At 43.9% G+C, this 25,488-nt stretch overlaps 2 protein-coding genes across 2 annotated transcripts in view; both read right to left on the bottom strand.

Annotated features, from left to right (window-relative positions):
• Positions 1-19,958, bottom strand: part of tshr (thyroid stimulating hormone receptor) — a 35,352-nt gene extending 15,394 nt beyond the window's left edge. Inside the window, exon 1 of the mRNA XM_012815552.3 lies at positions 19,511-19,958. Coding sequence (XP_012671006.2) covers positions 19,511-19,704 — 194 coding nt within the window. The 5' untranslated portion in view covers positions 19,705-19,958. The remainder of the gene's footprint in view (positions 1-19,510) is intronic.
• A 2,458-nt stretch (positions 19,959-22,416) lies between these two features.
• Positions 22,417-24,486, bottom strand: LOC116223885. Its single transcript, XM_031582155.1, has 2 exons — positions 23,048-24,486; positions 22,417-22,951 (listed from the first exon to the last, which is right to left on the bottom strand). Exons 1-2 carry the CDS (start codon positions 24,484-24,486, stop codon positions 22,417-22,419), a joined length of 1,974 nt encoding a protein of 657 aa, XP_031438015.1.
• Between the last annotated feature and the right edge of the window lie 1,002 nt (positions 24,487-25,488).

The raw sequence follows: 25,488 nt of genomic DNA, 5'->3' as shown, positions 1-25,488 counted from the left end.
AATTTATTCATTCTACAAATAGCCCTGACACACACACTGGCCGATGTGCTACCAGTTATGACGAAATTGAATTTAATATTTCAGAAGGACAACGTGAATCTGTCTAGTATCCGACCAATAGTGCAAGCATCTGTCTCCACATTTACACAGTTATGAGATGCCCCAGGTCCAGAAGAGATGACATTCCAGGCGGGTTATAAAGACGACACGTACATGGATGTCAAAGTGACCCATTCGGGCCATAGGCGGAGATCCCGGGGGGGACGTGTCCCCCCTACCATAAAGTTGTCCCCCCCAACAATCATTGAAAACTAAAAAAAAAAATATATATATTTTTGATTTATTTTTTTTTTAATAAAAATACGACGACACAAGCGGTGCTAATTATAGACGTAAAAAAATGTGTTTTTAAGTGTTGAAAAATCATGTTCCCCCTATTCCTCAAAGTGGTTTGGTTCACATGCTGTTTCCAACGGGCAGGGCTACCGACAGCTCCGTGTTTCAGTTAATCAGCCCAGTAGCCTACACGGTCAGATTGTCAGACTGTTTCCTCCTCTGTCCCCTGTCGCTGCCGCTATGATACACGATATGTAGAGATTTACCTCATTCTCGAACGCAGTAAGAACATGTAAAGAAGAAGTTGTTTTCTAAACTCCATTTATGAAGTTCCAATCGATATGCACAAGTATACATAAGCTTATTCATGGATTGGCATGACAACGTGAACGTTTGCCGATAACACACGCATGCCGGTAATTAACACAGTTAAGATAGCTAGCTAAGTCTAGGACAATGTCCTGTCAGGGCAGGTTCATGCTAGTTAATAAACGTAGGTCTACATCTCAGTGCCTCTCCAGATTTGTTAAATTATCTGAAGTTAAATTAATGTCATCTTTTTGTGCGGTCCATGAACTATGCTGGTATAGTAATATGGAGTGACAGTGGCGTATGAGGTAGAGAAGTCGTATTGTAATCAAAAGGTTGCAAGTTCGATTCCCTGGTGAGCTGTTTTATAACTTATTTTGAGCATCAAGTTCTCTTGAACTTTGGACTTTATTTGTCTGTGAATAGATATTTCGTGTTAGTACATTTAATGCTGTTTAGATAATTCTAAAATGACTTCGAATTTCTGTTTGTAAATGTGATCAGAGAATTCGGTATTTAGCAGTTTATGCTAGCTCTCGTGAAAGCAATTTTTTCATGTCCCCCCCCCCCGGAATTACACTCTGAAATTTGACCATGTATTGTCCCCCCTACAATGAAATGGGATCTCCGCCCCTGATTCGGGCGACTGCTTCATTCAAGCTTACAAAAAATCCAGAGCACGCTATGTGCAGCTAATAGATGCCTTGAAAGACCGGTTCCCTGACTCTACGTTTCCATTTAGGCGAATTATTGGCAGCCGGTATTTCGTCTAGGGGGCGTGGTCAGAAAAATCATCAGTTTGGCTGTAGCAAGTGTCAAGTAGCAAGTTCGGTTGCAGTGCAGTGGTAATATAGCAGATTAGTTTGTGAAGTCATGAAAATATGATAGATGTTGCGGCTGTCACTCATGCTCTGATTCATTTACTTATCCATTAAATATATTCCTTTATTAATTAGTTTTATCTGATTCATTTATATCAGCCAGTTAAATCACGATATCACACATATCAGAGGCAAAACGCACCAATGAGGCTACTTGGCGCTTTTTTTGAGTTTTATTTTGGAACGCAGGTTTTGTATAAATATGGGTTTGCAAAGCGAGATGTACATCACTTGGATTCATCATGCATCAGCAAGCTCTCACGACTGTGGCTCTCTTCGTTCTTCTGCGGAGGACAAGACGGACAAGACGGCAGCACAGGCACTGGGTCCACCCGATCCACCAAGCGCGCCAGACCCATGGCGAGTACCATCGTTTGGTGCAGGAGTTGCGTCTGGACAGCTATCTGTTCCAGCGCTATTTTAGGCTCAATATTGAGCAGTTCGATGATCTGCTCTCGCGAGTTGGCCCCCGGATCACAAGGAGGATACCTGGCTGCGCAGATCGATTGGACCGGCAGAACGTCTCGCCATTTGCCTTCGGTGAGTTTAGTTTTTCTGTTTACGCACGGCATTTTATGATATACTGCGGCATAGTTTGCAAGCTTATCTACCAATGCCATTTTGTATTAGGAGCATGTAATTTATTAAAACGTTTTTGATGCAACTTGGTACAGGTGTATACTACAGAGCATTGCATGTCGGCTAAAGCATACATTTTCAATTAGCCTATAATAAGTGAACCTACTTAAACGGCGATTGTTGAATTTGTATTGATTTTTTTTTTTTTTTTGTTTGTTTTATTACAGATACCTTGCCACTGGGGACTCTTTTAGGTCCATTAGTTTTAGTTACCGTGTGGGGCTCTCCACTGTAGCCAGCATCGTCGGTGAGGTGTGTGTGGTCATCTGGGACTGCCTGGTTGCGGAATTCATGTCTGTGCCACGCAAGGATGACTGGCGTGCCATTTCTGATGGGTTCCTCCACAAGTGGGATTTCCCAAATTGTGTAGGTTCCATCGACGGGAAGCACGTGGTGATTCAGGCCCCCTCCAACTCCGGCTCACTGCATTTCAACTACAAGCACACATTTTCTATTGTGTTGCTTGCAGTAGTTGATGCACACAAATTGTTCCGGATGGTGGATGTGGGTGGCTATGGGCGGAACAGCGACGGGGGAACTCTGTTCAACTCCCCTTTTGGTGAGGCCCTGAGGGATGGCACTTTGGACCTGCCAGAGGACCGTGTCATCACCGGAGCGGAACACAGGGGGCCACTGCCACATGTGTTTGTGGGGGATGAGGCCTTCCCACTGCGCCTCAACATGATGCGACCCTTCCCTGGTACCAACCTCTCCACAGACAGGCGGACCTTCAATTACCGTCTCAGCCGTGCCAGGATGGTGGTGGAGTGCACCTTCGGGATCCTCTCCAGTCAGTGGAGGATTTACAGGCGGGTCCTTGCTGTCAGCGCAGCAAAGGCTGAGGCTTGTGTGAAGGCCACCGTCATCCTCCACAACTTCATCCGGCTGACGAGACCGAGTGGGGACACTGACATGTCTGAGCTGAGTGAGGAGGGATCAGCAGGTCTCCAGGATGCACCGCGTGTTGGCAGCAACAATGCGGCCAGAGCTGCCATTCGTGTGAGGGAGACATTCTCTGCACATTTCAGTGCAGAGGGTGCTCTATCCGGGCAACCATAACCGATCAAACAAAGGCTCTTTTAAGAGCCACCCATCTTGATCATATAAAAGCAATTTCCAAATTGAATGGGGGGGGGGGGCTTTTTAAAGTGCACATTTTTCATAGAACAATAACACCGTAATGTGAACCATGGACTTCTTCATATTATAATTTCCTCAGAATTTTAACATAAATCCTTCTAAAGGGGTATATCACACGTAAGACAATCAGTGTTATAAAACAGTTACTGGTTATTATAGTAAGTCAATGATAGAACGACACTGGTTTGATTATCTTTAACTTTTTTATTAAGCAAACATTATTTTTTTTAAAAGCAGTTCAGGGTGCTGCTTCGACCTCTTGCCCAGCCACATACACAAGTCTGTATATTTCGAATTTCACTTGCTGCTGCTTTTGGAGAGGCAGGCGTTCCAGGGCTGGAATTAGGCATTTAAAAAAAATGCTCATTCTCGGTAGGGGCAGGGACAGGTACAGGGGTTGAGGTGGACTGCTTCTCCACCGCAGCCAGTAGCCTGTCCTCAAAGGACGTTTCGTCCTGCGCCCTTCCTCTGCCTCTCTTCCTCGGTGGTCCAGGGGGGTGCTGGAGGTACCAGGGACCACACTCGGGGGTCTGGGGGCACCTGGGGGGTCAGCTGGACATTCCAGGCTGCCTCTGCCTCATCCTCGGCTGTTTCAATTTCCTCTGGGCCTGGGTCTAGAGTGGCAGTGTCTGCTGACTGGCTGGCAGGGGATCTGTTTCCTCCTCCGTGGCAGTAATTTCCCGTAGTGTCCCTCTGTTCCACAAAGGGAGCCAGGAAGCCCATCACGGCAAAATACCGCCACGGCCTGTGGTCTGTTTGCCCTGCGCCACTCCTGGTCCTCTCCTTCTCCTTCTTTCTTTCCTTCATATAAGTGTCACGAAGACCCTTCCATTTCTTGATGCACTCTTTTTCTGAGAAAAATATCACACACACACATAGAGGGAGAGAGAGAGAGAGATTAGAAAAATTAAATCAATATATCCCCCACGGCTTCTCCTTCTATTGTTCATTTTTACTGTAGAGATTGCATGAGTATTTTACTGTCAGAATTAGCATTATTATGGAGTCAGGGTTGGGTTTAAAATGAGCACATTAACGAAATTAGTACTTTCCTATGATAGCACTACTGATTAGATGATAAACTGCATTTCTTTACTTTGTGCAACGACAATAATCTATTGTAATGTAATTGCAGTTTGTCATTTTGTCCCAACTCATGTGTGTGCTCATCATAAAATTAGCACTGGCAACCGGCCAAATGAAAGTTAAGCAAATTAAACATTGCAGAAATGTAACTCACCTTCGTAACCGGTAATCGCGGCCACTTTCCTCCATGCATCTGACCTCTTCAAAGAGTTTTTGTACTCTGCCAGGGATGCGTCATAAATAATTGGAAAAGAAGCCACGGTCGCTATCAATTTTTCCATCTCCATCTTTGTTAATTGTAAAGTACAGGTAAACGTGCATCAATCAACCCCCTCCCCCCTGGAGATGATAGAGATAGGTAGTTCCAGTTCAATGAAGTTCAAGTGCTTTTTGCTAAATAAAGTCAATCATTGAACTACTCAAACAACAATAAATTAAACGTTATATGTAACGTATTAGTGTAAACACCTTTATTCACATACCAATATTTCCAGTAACAGACTCCCAAGACCCCAGCATCTTGTTATATGTAACTTATTAGCAGCTAGCTTCTACATTGATCTTCAATTAAAGTGTTACCAGCAAGCTAACAAGAATGGTCGAGAGCTTCAGATAAGACCTACAATATTCTGTTTGCCCTGACAGTGTTTGTGTAGTATATAAACAACAAACCGAGTCGATGTAGACATATAAAAGTCGTGTGAACACCTGTATTCACCTTTATTCACATAAAATATTTCCCAGTAACAGAATCCCGAGACTCCGCCATCTTGCTTTGATTTTTTGATTACTCCCGCCCATCTGCACAACTTCAGCTGCCAATTCTCACACACGTCAAACTGATTGGTTACCGCCTGGTCCGCATTTGCATAGAGTTAAAGGTTCGTCAACTTTGGAAGGGAGGCGTCGACGGTTCGTGTCGGACGGGACTTCGTCTCCATTCATTCCCAATGAGAGCGGCACGAATATCGTCCAAATGGAAACGTAGCATGAGGATTGCATGGATCTACTTCACTGCCTCGATTCCCTTCTGAACCCCTCAAGGTATCCGCAGACACGGAGTGGTAAGTAGGAGCCTTTGATTTAAGTTTAGCTTATAGACAGGGCTATTTATGATAAGCAGGCGCAGCATTATTTTAGGCCTATTACTGTAACTAATATTATTCTCGCCTATAATACTATCTTTCAGCGCTTCAAGAATATGTACAACTAGCGATCCAAAGGATAATTTGCCATTTTGGTCAGGTTACAAGCACTGAGTCTGCTCATACCGCCCCTCTTATCATGCTGTAAGCCTGCAACGAGATGCCCTCGGTGTCATGACAGCGCTCCGTGGCTATGGGGGGATTGAATTTCTCCACAGCCTGTGAAGTCCTCATATGTGATTTCAACTAAATGTATCCTGAGTGGGCCAAGCTCGCCAAGATAGCCTGTGTGATCCCGGTCTCGAGTGTTCCTGCAGAGAGGGGGTTCTCGCTGCAGAATCGGATCAAGACAAAACAGCGAAGTTGATACACACATTATTATTACGTGACCTTCTAAAAGATGTGTGGGAGGAACATCATTACATGCACGACTAGGGCCAATGATTTTCCGTTTCCAAAAAATGCATTTTCCGTTTCACATTTGGTGAATTCCGTTTTTCCCCCGTTTCAGCTCATTTTGTTCACCCTGAGGTAGATTGATGGCTTAAAATGAGTGAATAATATGTGCCCTTCTTAGATTGTTGTTTGCCAGCCATCAACAGAACAGAAGACTAAACATTTTTTGTTTTAAATGCGATTGGGAAGACGAGCGCGTGAATGTGACTTTAGCGGAGGTGTGTGGGTCAACGGTTGAAAAGGGGGCGTGGCCGGAGCGGAGTTCAGGGCAGACGTGACATTTTCTCAGTGGTTTTGTTCTTTAATTAATGTTTGTTCATCGTTGCAATCGTTGTTGTGTTTATTTGAAAGAAATATAACCTTGCAGCCCAAAATACAGGGGAATTTGGGCGATTTGTATGAACAAAATGATGTTTCCGTTTCAAAGGTGCAATTCCGTTTCAAAGTGTTCATTCCGCGAATTCCGTCCGTTTTCCGTTATCGCGGAAAATCATTGGCCCTAGTCACGCGGCTTATGCGCATCGCAAATTGTGGAGACACACTGGGCAGTTTTGATTTCAGATCGGCTGCACGACTAGATTAACTTGTGTCTGTGTTATCGCTAGCGGTAAATAACGTAAACGTGAATGACTGACTGATAAAGGATATATGTTACACATCACAGACACACGTAATTGATAGGTGTTTGCTAAAATGTGTTAATTGGTTAGCTTAAATTACAGTAGTTTACACAAGCTAACTAGCTAGCTAGCTCCTATATGGTGTTTGATAACATGTGATGAAGTCTGCTACAAACTCGACAAAGAACAATTGGAGGAGGTAACAGGAGCTCAAATCTTCCCAGGAAGAAGCTGACACTCGCATGCTGGTACATGCTCTCCATGCAGCAGAGTATGGCTACAAAGCCGTTGTCATCACTGCTGAGGACACAGATGTGTTGGTCCTATGCTTAGGATTCAACAAGAACATTCCCTGTCCTATCTATCAGAAATGTGGAACCCAAAATAGGACCAGGTTCTTGGACATAACGAAGATAGGCCAATCGCTAGGAAGTGGTGTTTCTGATGCCCTGCTTGGCATGCATGCCTTCGCTGGTTGTGACACCGTCAGTGCCTTTGCAGGCCGTGGGAAGATAGGTGCTGTTGTGGCGAGATTGAATCTCCCTACACCTTTCTTTTCAATCAGAAGACCGGAGACTGCTTGCTGGAATCTGGAAGTTTATTATTGTAATCAATAAGCTACAAGGAGAGATCCATGGATTGTCTCAAAGTGTGAACGCTCAGCAGGCTCTTTTATACCCTTATTCTAGGTGTGTCTTGTGGTTATTCTTGTATGGCTGTTTACCTGAACTACCTATATAATATTAGCCTATATATCTCCTTATATGAGCTCTTTGTGAGCGTTACCCCCTCACGAGGGTTCTGTCTCCAAGGGCGCCTGGTGGGGCCTCTGCAAAGTCAATTATCTCCCTTTTTTTAGTTTGTATATCTTTCTCAGCTGTTCAGCCTATGTAATTGTTAAACATAGCCTTTCATACTGCTGAATCAATCCATGTATCTCTTAGTTTAAAACCAAACTCTTCTGTGCTAGACGTGGCGAAGCAGAGTCCAGTGAACTCCCACCGTATGAGGATTGCCTCTTCATGCATGCAATTGTAACAAGTACCGCAGCAAGGGCACCTAGCTGACAGATAATACTCTGAAGTTTCAGCAAAATAATTGAAGAGGCAGGGCAACAGCTTCTCAACTTTTGCGTTCTCCGCAGTTTCTTTATTGAACTTCAGTTCACCGTTACCAAGAACGTTCTCGAGATCACTCCAAGACTCCGCCCTGCTGGCATGGAGCAAGTTTATTCTCTGTCAAAATAAAATACCCTAATAAAATCGATGAAAGCAGTATTATCAAAATAAAACACAATCATGAAAAACACAAAGATTACACTTTTGTGGACGTCACACACTCCCCGGCAAAAATAAATGGGTCCCACCATTTACCACTCAACTTTTCTCAACTCTATTATTTCTATCTCCACACAACATTTAGAAAGTTATATAGTTCTGGTTTAAACATGACGGAAAATACCTTATCTTTAGGGAAACGATACAAAACTGTATTTTCTATACTTTACATTTCTTCAATGTATGACATTTTTTTACTTTGGTTGACAGAATAATGTACAGCGGAGATGGAGCTGTTAATTAAGAAATATAACTCCATCAAGCAATGCAATATACACACGACCAATACAGAGTCTCATCCAAACAAACGACAGAGAGAAGTAACATTATCCAATGTACGTGTAAACAGTCAATGATTGTTTAAGGTAAGTGCTTTGGCATCTTTAGCTTAGAATGTTTTTTTCTGAGGTAGGATTTTTCAAAAGAATGGTCTGAAGTAGAATATTACAGTCTCATAAAAAACCTCACTGAGTAAATTCACTATAACATACTTAACACTGTACCTGTCCCTTTTAAATACCAAATGTACACACATACAATTTCCCTTTACAGTACAAACCAATCATTTATAAAATATCAATAATAATGATCATGAAGTGTTTACATCATAATGTAACTGTATGGCCAAATTTCCAAACAAATATCCCTACACACACCAACAATAAGCACAGTAACCACTATTACAGCTTTGAAAAGGAAATGTTCTCAGAAACATAAGACCCTTAGAAAATGAAATAATTCTGGACTGCTTTCCCTTGAAAGTAACACCCGCCTTGTTTTCCCTTCATCTAACAAGCAACCAGGACTGGTAGTATGTATGGTGGTGGTGGGAAGGTGTAAGGCATGTATGCAACTGGGGGATAAGGGGTGCAGTATGGGTCAAAGGGGTATGAAGATGGTGTGTAGGGGGCAGGTGAGTGTATGTCTGTGTTTGCTGAGTTAACTGCAGCTCGTGTTGTCAGTGTGGGCTGACCAAAGTTCTCATATGTAAAGATCTGTCTAGGTCTTCGGTCCCGACTTGACCTCCTGACCTCGGTCTGGTTGTCTGGCACAGGATGGACATAGTGCTGTTCCTCCTGATATCCATCTTCCTCTTCAGGTTCAGCCACGGCGGCAGGGTGTTCATCCACTCTTGGCTCCTCTATATGCTCTCTTTCAGGAACCAGGTTTGTTTCAGGTAAGTATTCTGTTATTACCCTATTCTCTTCCCTTGAAGGTACTGGGGTTGAACGACTTGAACTGGTGGTAGGTCGTTGGTGGGGGACTTCATCAGGTGTCTCCTGAATCCTTTCTGCTGGTACCCTCAGCCAATATCTACAGCGGTTTGAGTCCTGATCAGAATCTGAGTCAGAATCTGATTCTTCTGGTGGTTCTTGAGTGTTGATGCTTCGGGTCCGGCTTGGGCCTTTCTGTGTCCTTTTTCTAGAGACAGGTGGGGCTGTGAGGGGCTCTTCAATTGGAAGGTCATTGACTAGTATAACAGTTGCGGTGTAGTGTTCTTGTCTTCTGCCTGTCGCCAGATTCAGAATAAACTACATACACTGGGTTTTCAGAAATCTGTTCTTTTATGTAGATGGCCTTCTCCAATACGATCTTAACTTTCCTGGCCCGCCACGTTCACGGAGATTCCTAACCAGGACCCTATCGCCAGGCTGTAGCACCACACCTCTTGCCTTCTTGTCATATAGTGCTTTGCCTTTAGCACTGGCCTGCTTGCTATTCTCACTGGCAATCTGATAGGCTTCCGACATCTGCTTTGCCCATTTCTTTGCATAACCCTTAGGAGAGTCTGGCTCTTTGTCTTCCACTAAACCGAACAGCAAATCAATGGGAAGGCGGGGATGGCGGCCATAGAGAAGAAAGAAGGGCGAGAAGCCTGTAGACTCGTGCCGGGTACAGTTGTACATATGTATAACTTGTGGAATTTTGTCTTTCCATCTTTCTTTCTCTTTGTCAGTAAAGGTTCTCAACATCTGGAGAATGGTCCGATTGAACCGCTCAGCAGGATTTCCTTGTGGGTGGTATGGCGACGTTCTCGAGTGTCTGATACCTGACAGCTGGCGGAGTGTGTGAAACAGCTCATTTTCAAATTCACGGCCTTGGTCGTGGTGTAGTTTTGATGGGTACCCAAAACGGAGTATGAAATCATTGAAAATGCGCTCAGCTGCCGTCTTGCCACTCTTATTCTTCGTGGGGTAGGCGTGAGCAAATCTTGTAAAGTGGTCAACTACTACAAGTATATACTCATAGCCACCGCGGCTGGTTTCCAGATGTAAATAGTCTATACACACTAACTCTAGTGGTGAGCTTGATGTAATACTACCCATAGGGGCACGCACGTGAGTTACTGGCTTTTTAGACTTTATACATGGACATCTTTTGGTGATGTGGTCCTCAATGTCTTTGGCCATAAAAGGCCAATAGAACCTCTCTCTTGCCAGATTCAGCACCCTTTCTGTTCCTACATGAGCCATCTCACTATGCAGTTTCTGAAGCACCAGGTTTTTATACTTGGCAGGGAGCACCAGCTGCTTTCTCTCATTAGCGCGTCTGTACAGGAGACCATTTTCCAGGACTAGCTTTCCCCATTCATGAAATAGCCTTCTGGCAGCACTAACTGTTTTACGCACTTCATCAGTCAACGGTGTACCTGCTTCTTTTAACTTTATCACTTCACCGATGGCTCCATCTACTCGCTGTGCTTCTACAAGCTCATCGTGACTTATGGCTGTTATTTGGTCAAGAGAGGGGGAAGGCGGTGCTTGGGACGAGATGTTAAGGGCTGCAACCCAGGCAACGTCTTTTTGCTTGGCCACTTTACTTCCATCCCACACAGCACGCACCACATCATTTGTGAACTCTTCCGTACAAGACTTGGCGTAGTTCTCAATGTCCAAAGGGAGGCGTGACAGCGTGTCGGCATCCGCATTGGACTTTCCTGGTCTATATTTAATGTCGAATCTGAAGTCTGAGAGTTCCCCAACCCACCGATGGCCTACTGCATTTAGTTTTGCTGTGCTCATGACGTAGGTCAGTGGGTTGTTGTCTGTGAATATCGTAAAGTGGGGTGCGTAAAACAAGTAATCCCTACATTTTTCACACACAGCCCACTTCAGGGCAAGGAACTCCAGTTTTCCACTGTGCAGGTGATAGTTACGCTCAGCTGCTGTTAGCGTCCTAGACCCATATCCAATGACACGCAACTTTCCATCTTGGTGTTGATATAGGATAGCTCCGAGGCCCTGGTCTGATGCATCAGTGTGTAATACAAAAGGTAGGTTAAAGTCTGGATACCCTAATATCGGGGGGCTAACAAGCAGTGAGATTAGCTGTTCAAGGGCTTGTTGGTGTTTGGCAGCCCAACCGACAGGTGTTCGGGAGGGCAATTGTGGGCCTTTGCTTTTACCATGCACTGGAGCTGTTTGCTCAGATTTGCCTTGAAGTAGCTCATAGATGGGTTTTGCTATCCGTGAAAAGTCCTGGATGTAGGAACGGTAGTAGCCCAGGAACCCGGTGAGCTTCCTCACATCTCCAACAGTCTGTGGTTTTCTGCTGGCTAGCGACCGCACTGCTTCCAGGTCTTTAGGATCGATCCTTACTCCCTGTTCTGACACAAGACGGCCAACGTATCTCACTTCCTGTCGAAAGAGCTCACACTTTTCAGGCCTTAGCTTCACCCCGTGTTTCTGTAGAGCCTGGAGGACTTTGCGGACCCCTTCCACATGTGCGTCAAATGTTTCAGCGTAACAAAGGACGTCATCGAGATAAGGGATACAGCAGTCGTCTCGCAGAGGACCTAACATCTCCTCCATACTCCGCTGGAAGGCTGCTGGGGCGTTAGAAAGGCCAAAGGGGATCCTTATCCATTCGTACAGCCCCCAGGGAGTAATGAAAGCAGTGGCGTGTCTGGAGTCCTTGGCTATGAAGCCTTGATGATAGGCCTTGCCTTGGTCAAGGATGCTGAACCAGGAATAGCCACCAAGCGTGTCTGTCAGGTCTTGTATCCTAGGTAGCGGATGTCGATCAGGGATGGTCTTCTGATTCAACAGACGATAATCTATGCAGAGGCGGAGTGTGCCATCTTTCTTACGGACACAAACTACTGGAGAGGAATAAGGGGATTTTGATTTCACAATCCAGCCTTTCATCAACAGATCTTGTATATACTCCTTCACCTCTTGAAATAATGGTTTAGGGACGGAAGAGTACGCTCTCTGCACCGGGATGTCGTCTTTAAGTGTGATTGACATTTGCAAGCTAGGAATACATCCGATATCATGACTATCTTCAGCAAAAGCAACTGATTCTTCCCATAGCATCTTTTTGACTTTCTCTTGTTCCTCTCTGCTAAGGTGGCTAAGGTCCACAGGAGGCTGCCACAAGGCTGGACTAGATTTAGCAGCTGATGTTGGTGCCACACTAACCACTGTTCTTGGCTTAGGCCTCTCTTGTGAATCTGTCTCTATCACCTTTGTCACAGTCTGGACACTACCCAGGGCTGTCTTCCTTGATAGAGTGACAGAATGTTTCATGTTATTTTTCACTGGTATTGTGACATAGGTCTCCTGGCATTCTTTATTTCTAACAGGCCTTCTTCAATCTGTAACTCTGTCAGGTGTGCATTAGTTTCATCAGGTTCAAAGAGAAGGAGAGTATCTGATGGGTCTATACTAGGCGGGACCTGGCATTTAACCCAAGCTACTTGTCTAGCTGGGATAACAGTGTCATGAGCGCCTGTTCTCAGTCGCCATGATGTACGGAGGACCTGCCGGCTTGGATGAAGTTCACTAGCGCCTTAACCTTCTCTGTTAGGTATTGATATTGCATCAACATAAGAGAGGTAATAAGCGCTGTGGCAAGTTCTGCTGGCCGACTTTGAACTACTTCCTCAAGCACATTGAATCCTAGTATCGGCTGCTCAAGCGGTACGCTGCTTATGAGGAAAGGCACCATAATGGGCTGGCTAAAGTGGTCATTTCCACACAGGTTTACTGTGATAAGCATCCAGCCATCAAAAGGAGAATGTCTCCATTAACTGCATGAACCTCTAACTCTTCCTTGTCATCAAATATTTTCGATGAGGGGCCTAGCTGACGCACCTGGTAAATATTTCTCCTTCCAGCGTCTGTCAAATTCATCTCCTTGAGCTCCCTGTGCTAGTAAGGCATTGACCTGGTCAAGCCACCTTAGGTTACATCGCACAAGAGCTTTGGCTCCACGAACTTGGCCAGACGCCTACTCATTTGGGTGGGTAAGGAAAGTGGGGATTGAGGAGGTATTTGTCCTTTGTGGTCTGTTTTGTTTTTTATCCACTTGAACTGGCTGAGATTTACAATTCTCAAAACTCTGTGTGTCAGGCGCAGCAGTATGGTGTAGGCGCGGTTGAGACTGAATGTGAAACCGTCACTGCCTGTCTCGTGGCAGAGACCGGCTTCAGTTTTCCTGACGCTTAGGCTTCTTCAGGCAGCCTACTGCTCTGTGGCCCATCTTCGCCACAGTAAAAACAGTGAGTGCAACCTGGGCGGTTCAGTTCAAGGCATTTAGCACAAGCTGTATGATTGGCTTCTCTTTTGGTCTACCTTAACGTGGCAGTGTGCAGGATTCTGACTTTTGGGCCTGCAACGGCTGCTGCATTCGTTCAACTTTGTTCATCAAACTTCTCCACTTTCTCAGTTAATTGTTGGAGTGCATCAGCCATGGGCTTTTTATTTGAAAAATCTTTCCTCACACTACTGTCTTGTGCAGCTGCTGCAACGTCAAGCTGTGTGCCTATGCACATTTATGTGTTTTTGTCGCGCATTTGCGCCTAGACGTCTCTGTCTCTCATCCTCAGTGTTTGTTATCTTCATCAATTGTTTTAGGATCATCTCATCAGACGCATTGCTGTCTGAGAGCAGTGGTTTAAGTTCTCGACGTATGTCATCATGTTTATGGCCGAGGCCCTGGTATATTGTGTGTAGGAAAATGTCTTGGACTGTGTTTGCATTGTATTTCACTTCTGTGTCAGCATATTTAGAAGCGAACAGGATCTTTTGTTTGAGGCCTATGACACGGTATAAGAACTGTTTGTGGCGTTTCATTGTCATTTTGTTTGGTGCACGTGAGCTCTTGGAATAGTTCTGTGTTACTTCGCACACCTAAATGAGACTGCAGGAAGCCTTTGAGCTCAGCTAAGGTTAAATCATCCTTGTGCATTAACATGTCCTTGAAATTTCCTGATTTGATGACTTTGAGAAAACTTCTCAGTACTTCAGCCTCACTGAATCGTTCTTTAACTCCTTCATCAAATTTGTCTGCATATGTTGTTGTAGCTTATGTCTGAGTTCTGATCACCAATTTGTCCGCCTTGAATCTTGAACTCCCGCCGGAGTAGTGAAAGATCTCGGAGGGGAACCACTCTGTCATAAGTTGCAATGTGAGTGTTGTTCTGTTGTGTTATTACTGTTGTTAGGTTGGGGTGTAGATTGTGGTGGTGAGGTGTTAATGTGGGGGGTGGTGTGGGGTTGTTAATGTACTGCAGGACTTTGTTGCTAAGATCAGCATAGCTAGAAAGCATTTTCTGTAACTCTGTATCTGTGTTATGTGTAGTTTTGACATCAGTATGTGTTGTGGGGGAATTGTATTAGTGACTGGTGAAGCGTTAGCTAGGCTAACTGTGGTGGTTGGGGTTGCGTTAGCATTAGTAGCACTGGTTGCTATGCTATCAATATATGTATTTGTCAAACCTGTCGTCACATTCTCATTAAGCACTGGGTTGGATAACACATCGTGCATAACACCCTCAACATCTGTTTTAGCTTGAGCAACACGACTCTGAATTACATTATTCACAGTATCATTAAGGTCTAAAAACACAGCCATACCTGAATCCTCAGACTCTACCAACGTCTCACTGTTCATGAAAGCTAGAATGTACTCAAAGCAACCGTCTTCATCTCCAACCTGAAGCGTGGATGAATCTTTCTCCGGTGCAGGACCAACGTGCGTAGCCAATTGGAAAAGTTCATCAGCTGTCAGAGTGAGTAGACTCTTCTTGATGCTCCACACCAAACGTTTTCTCTCACCGTCCGCCATGACTACTTTTCCCTCTTCCTCACGGTTGAGCTCTCTTCCAGGAATCTCGTTCACCCTCAACTCTCAGTGTTGTTCAGCGTGTGCAGCACAGTCTCAGCTTTCCATTCCTCACAGGTGCTCAGTATGGCGAATGCAGGGTCTGTCCATCTAGGTTGACGGTTGGATAAAGCAGGACGTCTCTCCGTCGTCAGTCGATAAGGGAAAAACCCGCGCTGCTTTAAACAGTTGATTCTGAAGGTGCTTGTAGCCTGCGTATTTGTTGCCGCTACCCGTACTGGCCACCAAAAATCTGTAACAGGTACCGCAGCAAGGGCACCTAGCTGACAGATAATATTCTGAAATTTCAGCAAAATAATTGAAGAGGCAGGGCAACAGCTTTTGCGTTCTCCGCAGTTTCTTTATTGAACTTCAGTTCACCGTTACCAAGAACGTTCTGGAGATCACTCCAAGACTCCGCCCTGCTGGCATGGAGCAAGTTTATTCTCTGTCAAAATAAAATACCCTAATAAAATCGATGAAAGCAGTATTATCAAAATAAAACACAATCATGAAAAACACAAAGATTACACTTTTGTGGACGTCACAAAAGCTCCTACTTTTCATTTCTCTGTCTGGATAGAGACATCAACGACACATGATCCTTCGTTCTGACCAAGTGATGAGAAAAATGATCGCCGAGCCTCTTACTCATAGTAGTTATGATGAGTTCAAATTTGATGTCTCAGCGTAAGAGCTGGTTTCAGATTTTCTCACAAATAAGTCACTTTCAGTGAGCCAATGGACATCCCACAGGTGGGTGCACTAGCTTTGTTTGACCCAATAATGACTGGGTTTCCAATTTCAAATTTCTTTCTGTGAATCTTGTAACTCAACTGTGAAGAACCCAGAAGAACCCATGTCACACTCGTGAATTTATGCCTAAGAAAATATAAGCTTCTATGCACTATGTGCACCAGACAATAAAGTGACTTGTATGCTGAGTGATTACATAACATTCTCACTAATTGTGTACATTTAGGTGTCTTTTGGTTGTTATGCAACTTCTTTGTTTACCTTTTGTACAAGGAAATGTACTGTAAAATCTGCTAATGTACAAAATGACCAAACAGGGAGTTAATGTAAGGTGGTACCGGTGCTGAAGACACTACATTCCTCATACATTCCTTGGTGTCAGAACCGGGTCCAAATCTGATGCCCAGGGTAGTGGTCAGCAAGGGATCACGGTCCAGACACAACCAGGTCTATTCTTGGGGCTGTGATGTTTTCAGAGATATTTATATCTGTGCGACGGCGGCCCCTTTCTTGTCTATCTCCTCTCAGGCACTGGGAAAACTTTGAGGAAGCCTGGAATGCACTCCTCCACAGAGGCGACCTGGGACTGTCTGGCCGTCTGAATTGGCGCACTGATTCGGGCTAATTTCTTGTGATGGGTGGCTGGCAGGCATGGGGTAGGGGACAAGGGTGGGGTGCTGCTGGCGGGGAAGAAGAGTCTCTGACCCCCAACATCCCTCCTCCATCACCACCACCAATTTGGGGAGGTGGGGGCTGAGCAGTGAAGGAATGCTCTTGTGCCATGAAAAAACAAACCCGTGGGGAGAATGTGGAATTATGGGATGGCATTAGCGGCACGCGGCTTGAGTAACCTACCCTGTGCGGAGGCGGTGCGCAACCTGCAGAGCCAGCTGGGACATTTCAGTGTTGCAAACTCTCAGACTTAGAGAGTCACACCTGGTTTGGAACACTTAATATACAATCAGTTCTGTGTGTCTGTGTGTGCACACTTATGTTTATATATGTATGTGTGATACCATACATTTTTTTCATAACCACTTGCTCACCAGCTCATCTTTGCTAATACGGAGACATTAACTCTTTACTACTAATAGTGGGAATTTTTTTTAGTGTTCCTGTTGTTCAGCTTAGTCATAGGTCATAGGATCAATACCCAGAGAAGCACATACTGATAAAAAAAGTATATCTGTACAATACTGTAAATTGCATTAGGTAAAAGCCTCTGCTAAATGACTAAAGTATGCTGTGAATGTTAACCTTCTCCTCACTGTTCTGGATACTGTATGCTAATCTGTCATCTATGGGAAACACGGATAGCTGCTGCCACTCTGTCACTGCAGTGGGTAAAAGTCAGAATAGGTACTCCCACCCATCCTCATCACAACACCCCAAATCCAGTCACTTAAGTAAGAGTCTCTTTAGCTACTGGAGAAAAGCTTGAACTGAGCCCGGGATCTGTGTCTGGGATTTCCTGCTGCCTCTCCACCCTCTCTCCCAGAGCTGCAGTGGTACCACTCGCTCTCAAAAGAGACTCGGCACCCAAAAGAAAGAAAAACAGAAACAGTAGGCAGTAATGCTGGCACTTGAGACCCTAAGACCATGAAAAAGAAGGACTTATTTATAACTTGGGAGGCCGGATGCTATGAGATGTGTTGATTACATGATGAAAGCTGAAGAGAGGAGTTATCCTCATGTTCTCGCTCTTGTGTTAAAGCAGCAGCAAGGAGTTTTAGTCTAAAACTAGCGAGCTGATTACCCACAAGGCATGCTAAAACCTTGCAAATGTTGCTGAAACAGCAAAGCAGGCACTGATAAAAACTTTTAGCATGGTAGCTGGTGTCTTCTGTCAATGTGGTTGGCGCCGCCATGCTGTGAAAGCTTTTCTTACATGTTTGCAGGGTTTCCAAACCTGACCACAGACCAGTGCATAGCCTGGGCGGCTAGTGGGATGGATGCTTTTATATGTCCGTATACTGTTACGTATGTTTATATGCCCAATGAATTTGAAGATGATACCAAAACTACTTGCCAATAAACACTGTCAAAATATGCTTCAAAAAAGGTACATTCCTACTGTTGCTTTAATACATACACATTTTAAATCCTAGGCCACAATGATACTAAATTGATTCCCATGTCTCAGTTGGTGACGACGACACGAACATGACTGAATAGGCTGTTCATGAAGCACTGTCTTTTCTTTTTTCTTTCTTTGTTGAAGTTTTTTTTAATCAACATCTGTTTATATCACAGCCTAATGCATTCTGAAGTGGCCCTTGAGAAGAGGAGAAAAAGAGACTCTTCACATTTGTGGCGGGTACTCACTGGGCTAGTGCTTTAAGATTTAAAAAAGTTTCATTGGCCTGGAATCTTTGTAAACAAACAAAAAAAAAAACTCCAGTGCTCAAAGTACAATTTTAGGTATTTGCACTTCCTTTTCCATTTTATTCCACGGCATTTCAAGGGGGAAATATTGGACTTTCTACTCCACTACATTTATTTGACAGCTTTAGTTACTAGTTACGTTTTAAGATTAAGATTTTACACAATAGAAAATGTAAGTATGAGTTGATAGCAGCTCCACTAAATAGTGATAGCCCCCTTTAATCTATCTAATCTATCTTTGCACTCCATCCCTGTCTTTATATTTTCTCTTTATGTTTTTATGTTAACTTTATTTATCTATTTATGTTTATGCACTTTATCCCAGTTTGTATGTTGATGTTTCATGTTTTATGTTCATTCTGTGTCTATTTTTATGTGGATCACTCTACATGTAATTTCTCTCAACGTAATTCCTTTGCTGTTAAGCACTTTGAGCTACATTGTTTTGTATGAAAGGTGCTATACAAATAAAGTTTATTATTATTATGAATATTAATCTTCTCACATGGTTTTCATTTCAATAAATGTTCAAATGATCCACTATCTTAAAAAAATCCCTCAGATTAATCTGGTGTCCCTGTATATAAAACTGTAGTAGTAGTAAAGTAGTTCAAACTAGCTCCACCCCCAGCAGCTACAACAGTAACATGCTGCTCACGCACTGATGCTTCAGTATTAATAATCTAGTGATAATAACATCAGTCAGAGGGACCAAAACCTGTACCTTGACTTTAGTACTTTAACTACATTGTGTTGTTAATACTTATGTACTTTTACTTAAGTAGGATTTTTCATGCAGGAATTTGACATTTTGGTATTGTTACCTTTACTTAAGTAAAACATCTGAATAGCCTACTTCTTCCACCACTGCTCTTTTAAAAGCAAAGTTAGTAGTCAATGACACTGTTTATTTATGTATTTGTATTGAACATATGAGAGGAGTAAGTAGAGGAAGTTATCATGACAGGTTAGGATACTGTACCAGCAATTTGAAATTACAAGCAAGAAATTTAAAAACAGGGACTATATAATCAACCAAACTGGCCAAACAGATGTAAGGTCTACGTAGTGTTAAAATATGTTCCTGTTTATTATTATTATTGTTGTTGTTAATATAAAGGTCATTTTAAATAGTTTAACATATAATTTCGCTATTTGGGGTTTTTAGTAGGTGATAGGTCATTTGCTTTATCAACACTTAAGATTTAACGAAGTTCTCTTAAATCGGATCTTTTTCTCTTACACACGCACGGACGCAGATCCATGAACAAGGATAAAACTCACATTTTAAAATGTGTCACACTACTCACATTATCTCTGTGGTTGCAGGAAAAGTTGGGATAACATCTATGTCTGCGCAGGATATCGTGTAAGTCGTTAACTCAGAGCAGTCACAAAGTGCTGGACAGGTTGAGTTCTCCTCATACGACCGGATCGGTGATGCAAGGAGGATGACCAGCAATTGTGTGAACATGTACATCTCCGTTCGACGAAATCGAGTCATATCACAAATGTAGGACTAAATCAGAAAATTCTCTTTCGCCAAACCATCAGCAGGCTAATCTCCTGATATTGAAAAAGTAGGGCTTATCGCAGCTCTCATCAGTCCGGAAAGTGAAAACGAGGAGAACTTGGGTCCCTCCTTTTTACCATGCGCACTCCTTGCAGTAGACTAACGTTACACACACAAGTGCATTTCGCTTGCCTGTGAATTCCGTGTCATGGGCTGTTGTTGAAATCAGTTGGAGGATACATTGCGGTTTGGAGGTGGTCGCAGTCAGTGGATTCGGAACAGTCGTCTGAGGCACTCTTGTGTTTACCATGAGAACTGAATTTCAAAAAAGACATTAAATGGCTTGGCATCCACAGTTAATTTATGGTTATGGCATTTAGCAGACGCTTTTTAAAACTGTTCATTATAGGTTTTGAAAACAACATCGAAAAACAATTATACCCATCTTACAATACAAAAAAAGCAAGAATACTGGAACAGTGAATCGTTTACCAATATTCCACTAAATTTGACTGGTCTTGGTCTTGGTTATTTCTAGGTGTTTTATGTGTTGCACATTTTATTGACATACATTTGTTTATATTTTTATATTTCCAAATAAGACCAATGCAACAAACAAAACTCTACATAGTGTTAACAGAAACTCAGTTTAAAATGGCCTCCCATAGGTTACATCTTTAATCATTAGGCCATATGTCTGGAACGGTCATTCCATGAAACCAGTGCCTTTTCACATCCCCAAGAAACAATCCACAATAAAATTACTATAACAACAAATAAATGCGTAATTTTTAAAAAAAATTACTATATCTACTCTTCTCAATATTGAATCTATTTTAAGTCAAATGCATATTATTTTAAATAATTAAAATCACTTTTATGCAGAAGAGGGTGAGGTTTTTGGCCTGTCCCTCACTATTTCTACTTCAACAAAACTTTTAACTTGTAAAATATTGGCAACGTGTTCAATTTGTTTTTACGTTTAGAAGTATGATCTAATTGCTATGCTGTCATTTTGTTCTAAATATTCATGTTTTTGCATGTTCCATTGATTTCACATCAACCCTGATACCTTCATGAAAAAAACGCTTGCAAAATAATAGTATATTCTAGAAGTTGTGTTCCTGTGACTGTTCTTTTTAGCTAGTAATGAGCAAATTATCTTAAAATCTCATCAACCCTGTTACTTTTCAGAGTAACAGGGTTGACATAGATTGGTGTTAACCCTTGGTTCACTGTCTTTAAAGGTTGGCCTTATAAAATCTCTATTTGTATTATTATACGCCATTATTATTAGATGCCATTCCAGGAAGAGTGCTCAAAGAATGCGCATACCAGCTCGCAGATGTCTTTACGGACATTTTTAATATGTCTTTAGCCAAAGCGGTCGTACCAACCTGTTTTAAAACAGCAACTATTATTCCTGTGCCCAAGCAAAGCAACATCAGCACTTTAAATGATTATAGACCTGTGGCGCTCACTCCCATCATCGCCAAGTGCTTTGAGAGGCTGGTGCCGAAGCGCGTTAAGGCTGCCCTCCCTCGCTCCCTGGACCAGCATTAGTATGCTTACAGGGAAAACAGGTCCACTGAGGATGCTATCGTCACAGCCCTCCATACAACGCTGACACACCTGGACAAGAAGGAGACTTTTGTGAGACTACTCTTCATAGATTACAGCTCGGCTTTTAATACCATCGTCCCCAACCGGCTGATCACCAAACTCCTTGATCTGGGCCTCAGCTACAGCCTGTGTATGTGGATTAAGGATTTCCTAACAGATCGCCCCCAGACAGTGAGACTGGGTCCTCACCAATCCTCGAGCCTGTCCCTGAGCACCGGAGCTCCACAAGGCTGTGTATTGAGTCCCCTGCTCTACTCCGTCTACACGAATTGTAGTGGCAAAAACAGTTGAGTTTTTTCCTTTAAACCCCTAGATCCTATTCCTACGTCCTAATTGATTTTACCACTATGGAGAAAGCAGGAGAAGCAATGTCAAGACTCGCAGTTCTGTCCAATAATCCAATACAAAGGGAGTTTGACCATCCAATGTTGCCGGTTTTATTGTAGAAAAATTGTCACAAAAAATAAGGATGCAATTGCAGCTTTAAAGTCCAAATAACTAAACGCTGCAACAAGCTGAACAGGCCCAAACGGAGACAGCGTGGTTCACGGCCTCAGCACTGAGGTCAATGACGGTAATTGCGCCCGCCTTCTCCCCGTCATGCGTGTCTGGCAGCCATTTCAAGGGTGGCACCGTCACCACCGATAGAGGGCGCACACTCGCAATTCCACAAAAAGGGGAAAAATCAATAAATCATTCCAAATACAAAAAACTTAAATGCGGCTCCTACACACCGGCCCCTAATTGTTCTCTATAGAATCAATTACCTAAATTAACATGAAAGGAGCCAAAAGAGGGGTCAGTTTATCAATAAAGTAAATAAGCACTTAATGCTTTCAGAAGTATGTAATGCATAATGGTTTAGAGAAGGTATGAAATCATGTATACATTACATTCCTTTCTAATGTGATCAGGAACCCTGGTCACTCTTCAGACTCAAGGATTTGGCACAGCTTGGTTATGGGCCTCTCAAGGACTGAAGTTTTTGTCTTGAGCTTCACTGATCGCACTAGACCCCTTGCATCAGGTTTCGTCTCCAGCACTCTTCCTAATGGCCAGGACCCTCGAGGAGCAGTGGGGTCAACGACCCCATTTCTGCCTCTCCTGCAGCAGCAGAAGATATTCTTTGGTCCACCTTTGCCAGAAAAGATCGGCCATGTACTGGACCTGTTTCCAGCGACGTCTGGCATAGATGTCGGACTTCAAGAAGGTTCCAGGGGGTAGGATTGGCTTGGCTTTCAATAGCAGGATGTGATTTGGGGTCAGTGGCTCTAGGTCATGTGGGTCTGAGGACACTGTGCAGAGAGGACGATTGTTCAGGATTGCCTCCACCTCGCAAAACAGTGTTTGGAGGCCTTCATCATCGATGGACTGTTGATGGAGAGTAGAGTTCAGCACCTGGCGGACAGATCTTATGAGCCTTTCCCAGGCTCCGCCATGGTGTGATGCTGATGGTGGATTGAAACTCCATTCGATTCCATCTGGAAGCAGGGCATCTTGGATTTTCCTCTCGTTCAGTGACTTCAGGGCCTTCTTGAGCTCTCCGTGTGCACCCACCAGGTTTGTTCCATTATCAGACCTGATGTGCTTCACCTGGCCCCTCCTGCAGACAAATCTCCTCATAGCATGAATGCATGAGTCTGTGTCAAGTGTAAAGGCAATTTCCAAATGAATAGCTCTACTAGACATGCATGTAAAAAGAACTCCATACCTTTTGATGGCAGTTCTCCCTCGTTTCACTTCAAACGGGCCAAAGTAGTCCAACCCGACATTGGTAAATGGAGGGAGGTCAGGTAGGATTCTTTCTAACGGCAAATCCGCCATCTTCTGTTCACTTGCCTTGCCCCTTGAACGTCGACACATGACACATTTTGAGAGCACCTTCCTGGCAACTGAGTTGCCTTTTAAAATCCAGTACTTTTTCCGGAGCTCCGATAGCATGTGGTTTCTGCCATTGTGGCCACAGCGTTCATGGATGTGTCTTAAGAGCAGTATCGAGATGTGCGAGTCTTTGGGCAAGATGCAGGGGTGTTTGGTGTCCTCAGGCATTGCAGATTTGTGCAGTCGGCCACCTACTCTCAGAATGCCCTCGTCTAGGACAGGATCAAGCCTGCAGATCTTACTGCCCTTGTGCACTCTAGGTGGGATCATCTCCAGTGTTGCAATTTCAGCACCGAAGGCTTGTCCTTGGGTGTATGTGACGACTGACCTTTCTGCCTCTGCAAGATCTTCAACAGTGAGGAGCTGCCCACCAAGGTAGGTCCTGAAATCTTCAATTTGTATCCTCACCTTTTTCCTGCTTGAGCGGGTGCTGACTTGAGACGAGGGCTGCTCCTTTCCTCTTTTCACAATCAGCATCAACATCTTTTTCAGTCTGAGATACCATGCCACTGCTTTGAGTAGTCTCCTCCAGTCAGAAAAGAACGAAATAAGCTGGTCTGTGGGTGTCGCAGGGTTCACTACTGCTGCCAATACAGTAGCACTTTTCCTGACCTCTGGATCGTCCTGTGACACCGAGTCCAATACTTCCTCCACTGGCCAACTTTCCTTTGTGTTCCATAAGAATTCAGGGGCATGTATCCATCTCCTTTGCTCCATGAATCTTCCTGCATTCAATCCTCTGGATGAATCATCAGCAGGATTGTCCTTGCTGCTTACGTACCTCCATTGGGACAGGTCTGTATTGTCCCGAATCAGTGAGACCCTATTGGCTACATAGGTCTTATACCTTGCTCGGTCATTTGCAATGTACTTGAGCACTGTTTGGCTATCAGTCCAGAAACATGAAGGCTTTAGGTCAAGGTGGAACTCTCCTCTCAGCATTCTATCTACCTTCACCAGCAGAGCTGCAGCTGCCAGCTCCAGTCGTGGCACGGTGATGTTCTTAAGGGGAAGAAGAACTCTGGACTTTCCAAGGACCAAAGTGACGTGAATGACATCCTGCTGGTTCAACTGTCTGATGTAGCTGACTGAGCCATAGCCACTCTCACTGGCGTCGGCGAAGTGGTGAAGCTCGGCATGGCTTGTCATTCCATAGCCCTTTGGTTTCAAACAGCGTGGCACACTGAAGCCTTTGATCCTATCCAGGCTGTTGGTCCATTCCATCCACTTTTCAGACACTGGCTGGGGCAAAGGCTCGTCCTTTTCCATTTTCCTTCTTAGGCTCTGGCGGCGCTGTTCTGCAATTTGGCGATTGTTTGGCATACAGACATCAGCCTTTCTGAAGGGCAATTTCAGATTGTAATGTCCATCATTCAGAACTGCCTGGTTGGCCATTTTCAGAAATCCTTTGTCCTCAATAGAAACTTCAGTTGTCTCCTCAGAGGCAACTTCAGAAAAATCCTGATTGTACTGTGAGATCAGAAGCTCCTCTAGCCTTGCCACTGAAATCCTATTCACCGTAACACTTTTTGCACTGCCAGTTTCACTTCTAAGTGGCCCATTTACAACCCACCCCAATAGTGTTCTAGCTGCATAAGGGCCCCCACTTTGGCTGTTAACAACCTCCCACGGCTCTATCAGGGTTGGAGCATTTGTTCCAATTAACAGCTCTACCTTTGCACTAATAGAGGGGATTTTGACTTCACTTAAATACGCCCATTGCGCTAAGTCACTCTGTCTTGGGATGTTGTTAGTGGTTACTGGCATTTTCTTCTGAGTGAAAGTGTCAGGAAGAGGTGAGAAGTTGTCGCTGTCCAATGCTGAAACTTCAATTCCTGAGACAACATGCGTGGGAACAGAATTTTCCTGATTCATTGTTCGTAAAAGAATTTGTGTTCTCCTTCCTTTGAGATTGAGACGTGTCATGAGCTCCTCTGAGCAGAAGGTAGCAGAAGACCCTGGATCCAGGAGAGCATACACTTGCAAGACTTGGCTGCCCTTTGCTGCCTTAACCTTAACTGGGACGATGGAAAGTGCGCACTCTTGGTCTCCGGCCCCTATATGACCACATAACTCTGCTGATGCACTGCCTAAAACACCAGAGGGTTTTTCTGCTTCTTTAGCTGTGCTGTCGTTAATCCCAATATGCAAGACGCTTGGGTGAGTTTTCTTGCAAACTTGACATGTGAGTCGCTTTTTGCACTCTCTACTAATGTGGCCTGCGGAGAGACATCCAAAGCATATGCCCTTGGTCTTTAAGAAACTGATCTT

The sequence above is a fragment of the Clupea harengus genome, chromosome 15 (assembly GCF_900700415.2).
Source record: "Clupea harengus chromosome 15, Ch_v2.0.2, whole genome shotgun sequence".
NCBI lineage: Eukaryota > Metazoa > Chordata > Actinopteri > Clupeiformes > Clupeidae > Clupea > Clupea harengus.
This window is presented reverse-complemented; position numbering and strand designations above follow the sequence as displayed.

What these genes read in the sequence shown, in the direction of transcription:
- LOC116223885 (XM_031582155.1), bottom strand. Translation starts at nt 24,486, where the DNA reads ATGGAAAAGGACGAGCCTTTGCCCCAGCCAGTGTCTGAAAAGTGGATG. An exon ending in GGGAGAACTGCCATCAAAAG is followed by an intron (nt 22,952 to 23,047) that starts GTATGGAGTTCT and finishes TGCTATGAGGAG; the next exon opens with ATTTGTCTGCAGGAGGGGCC.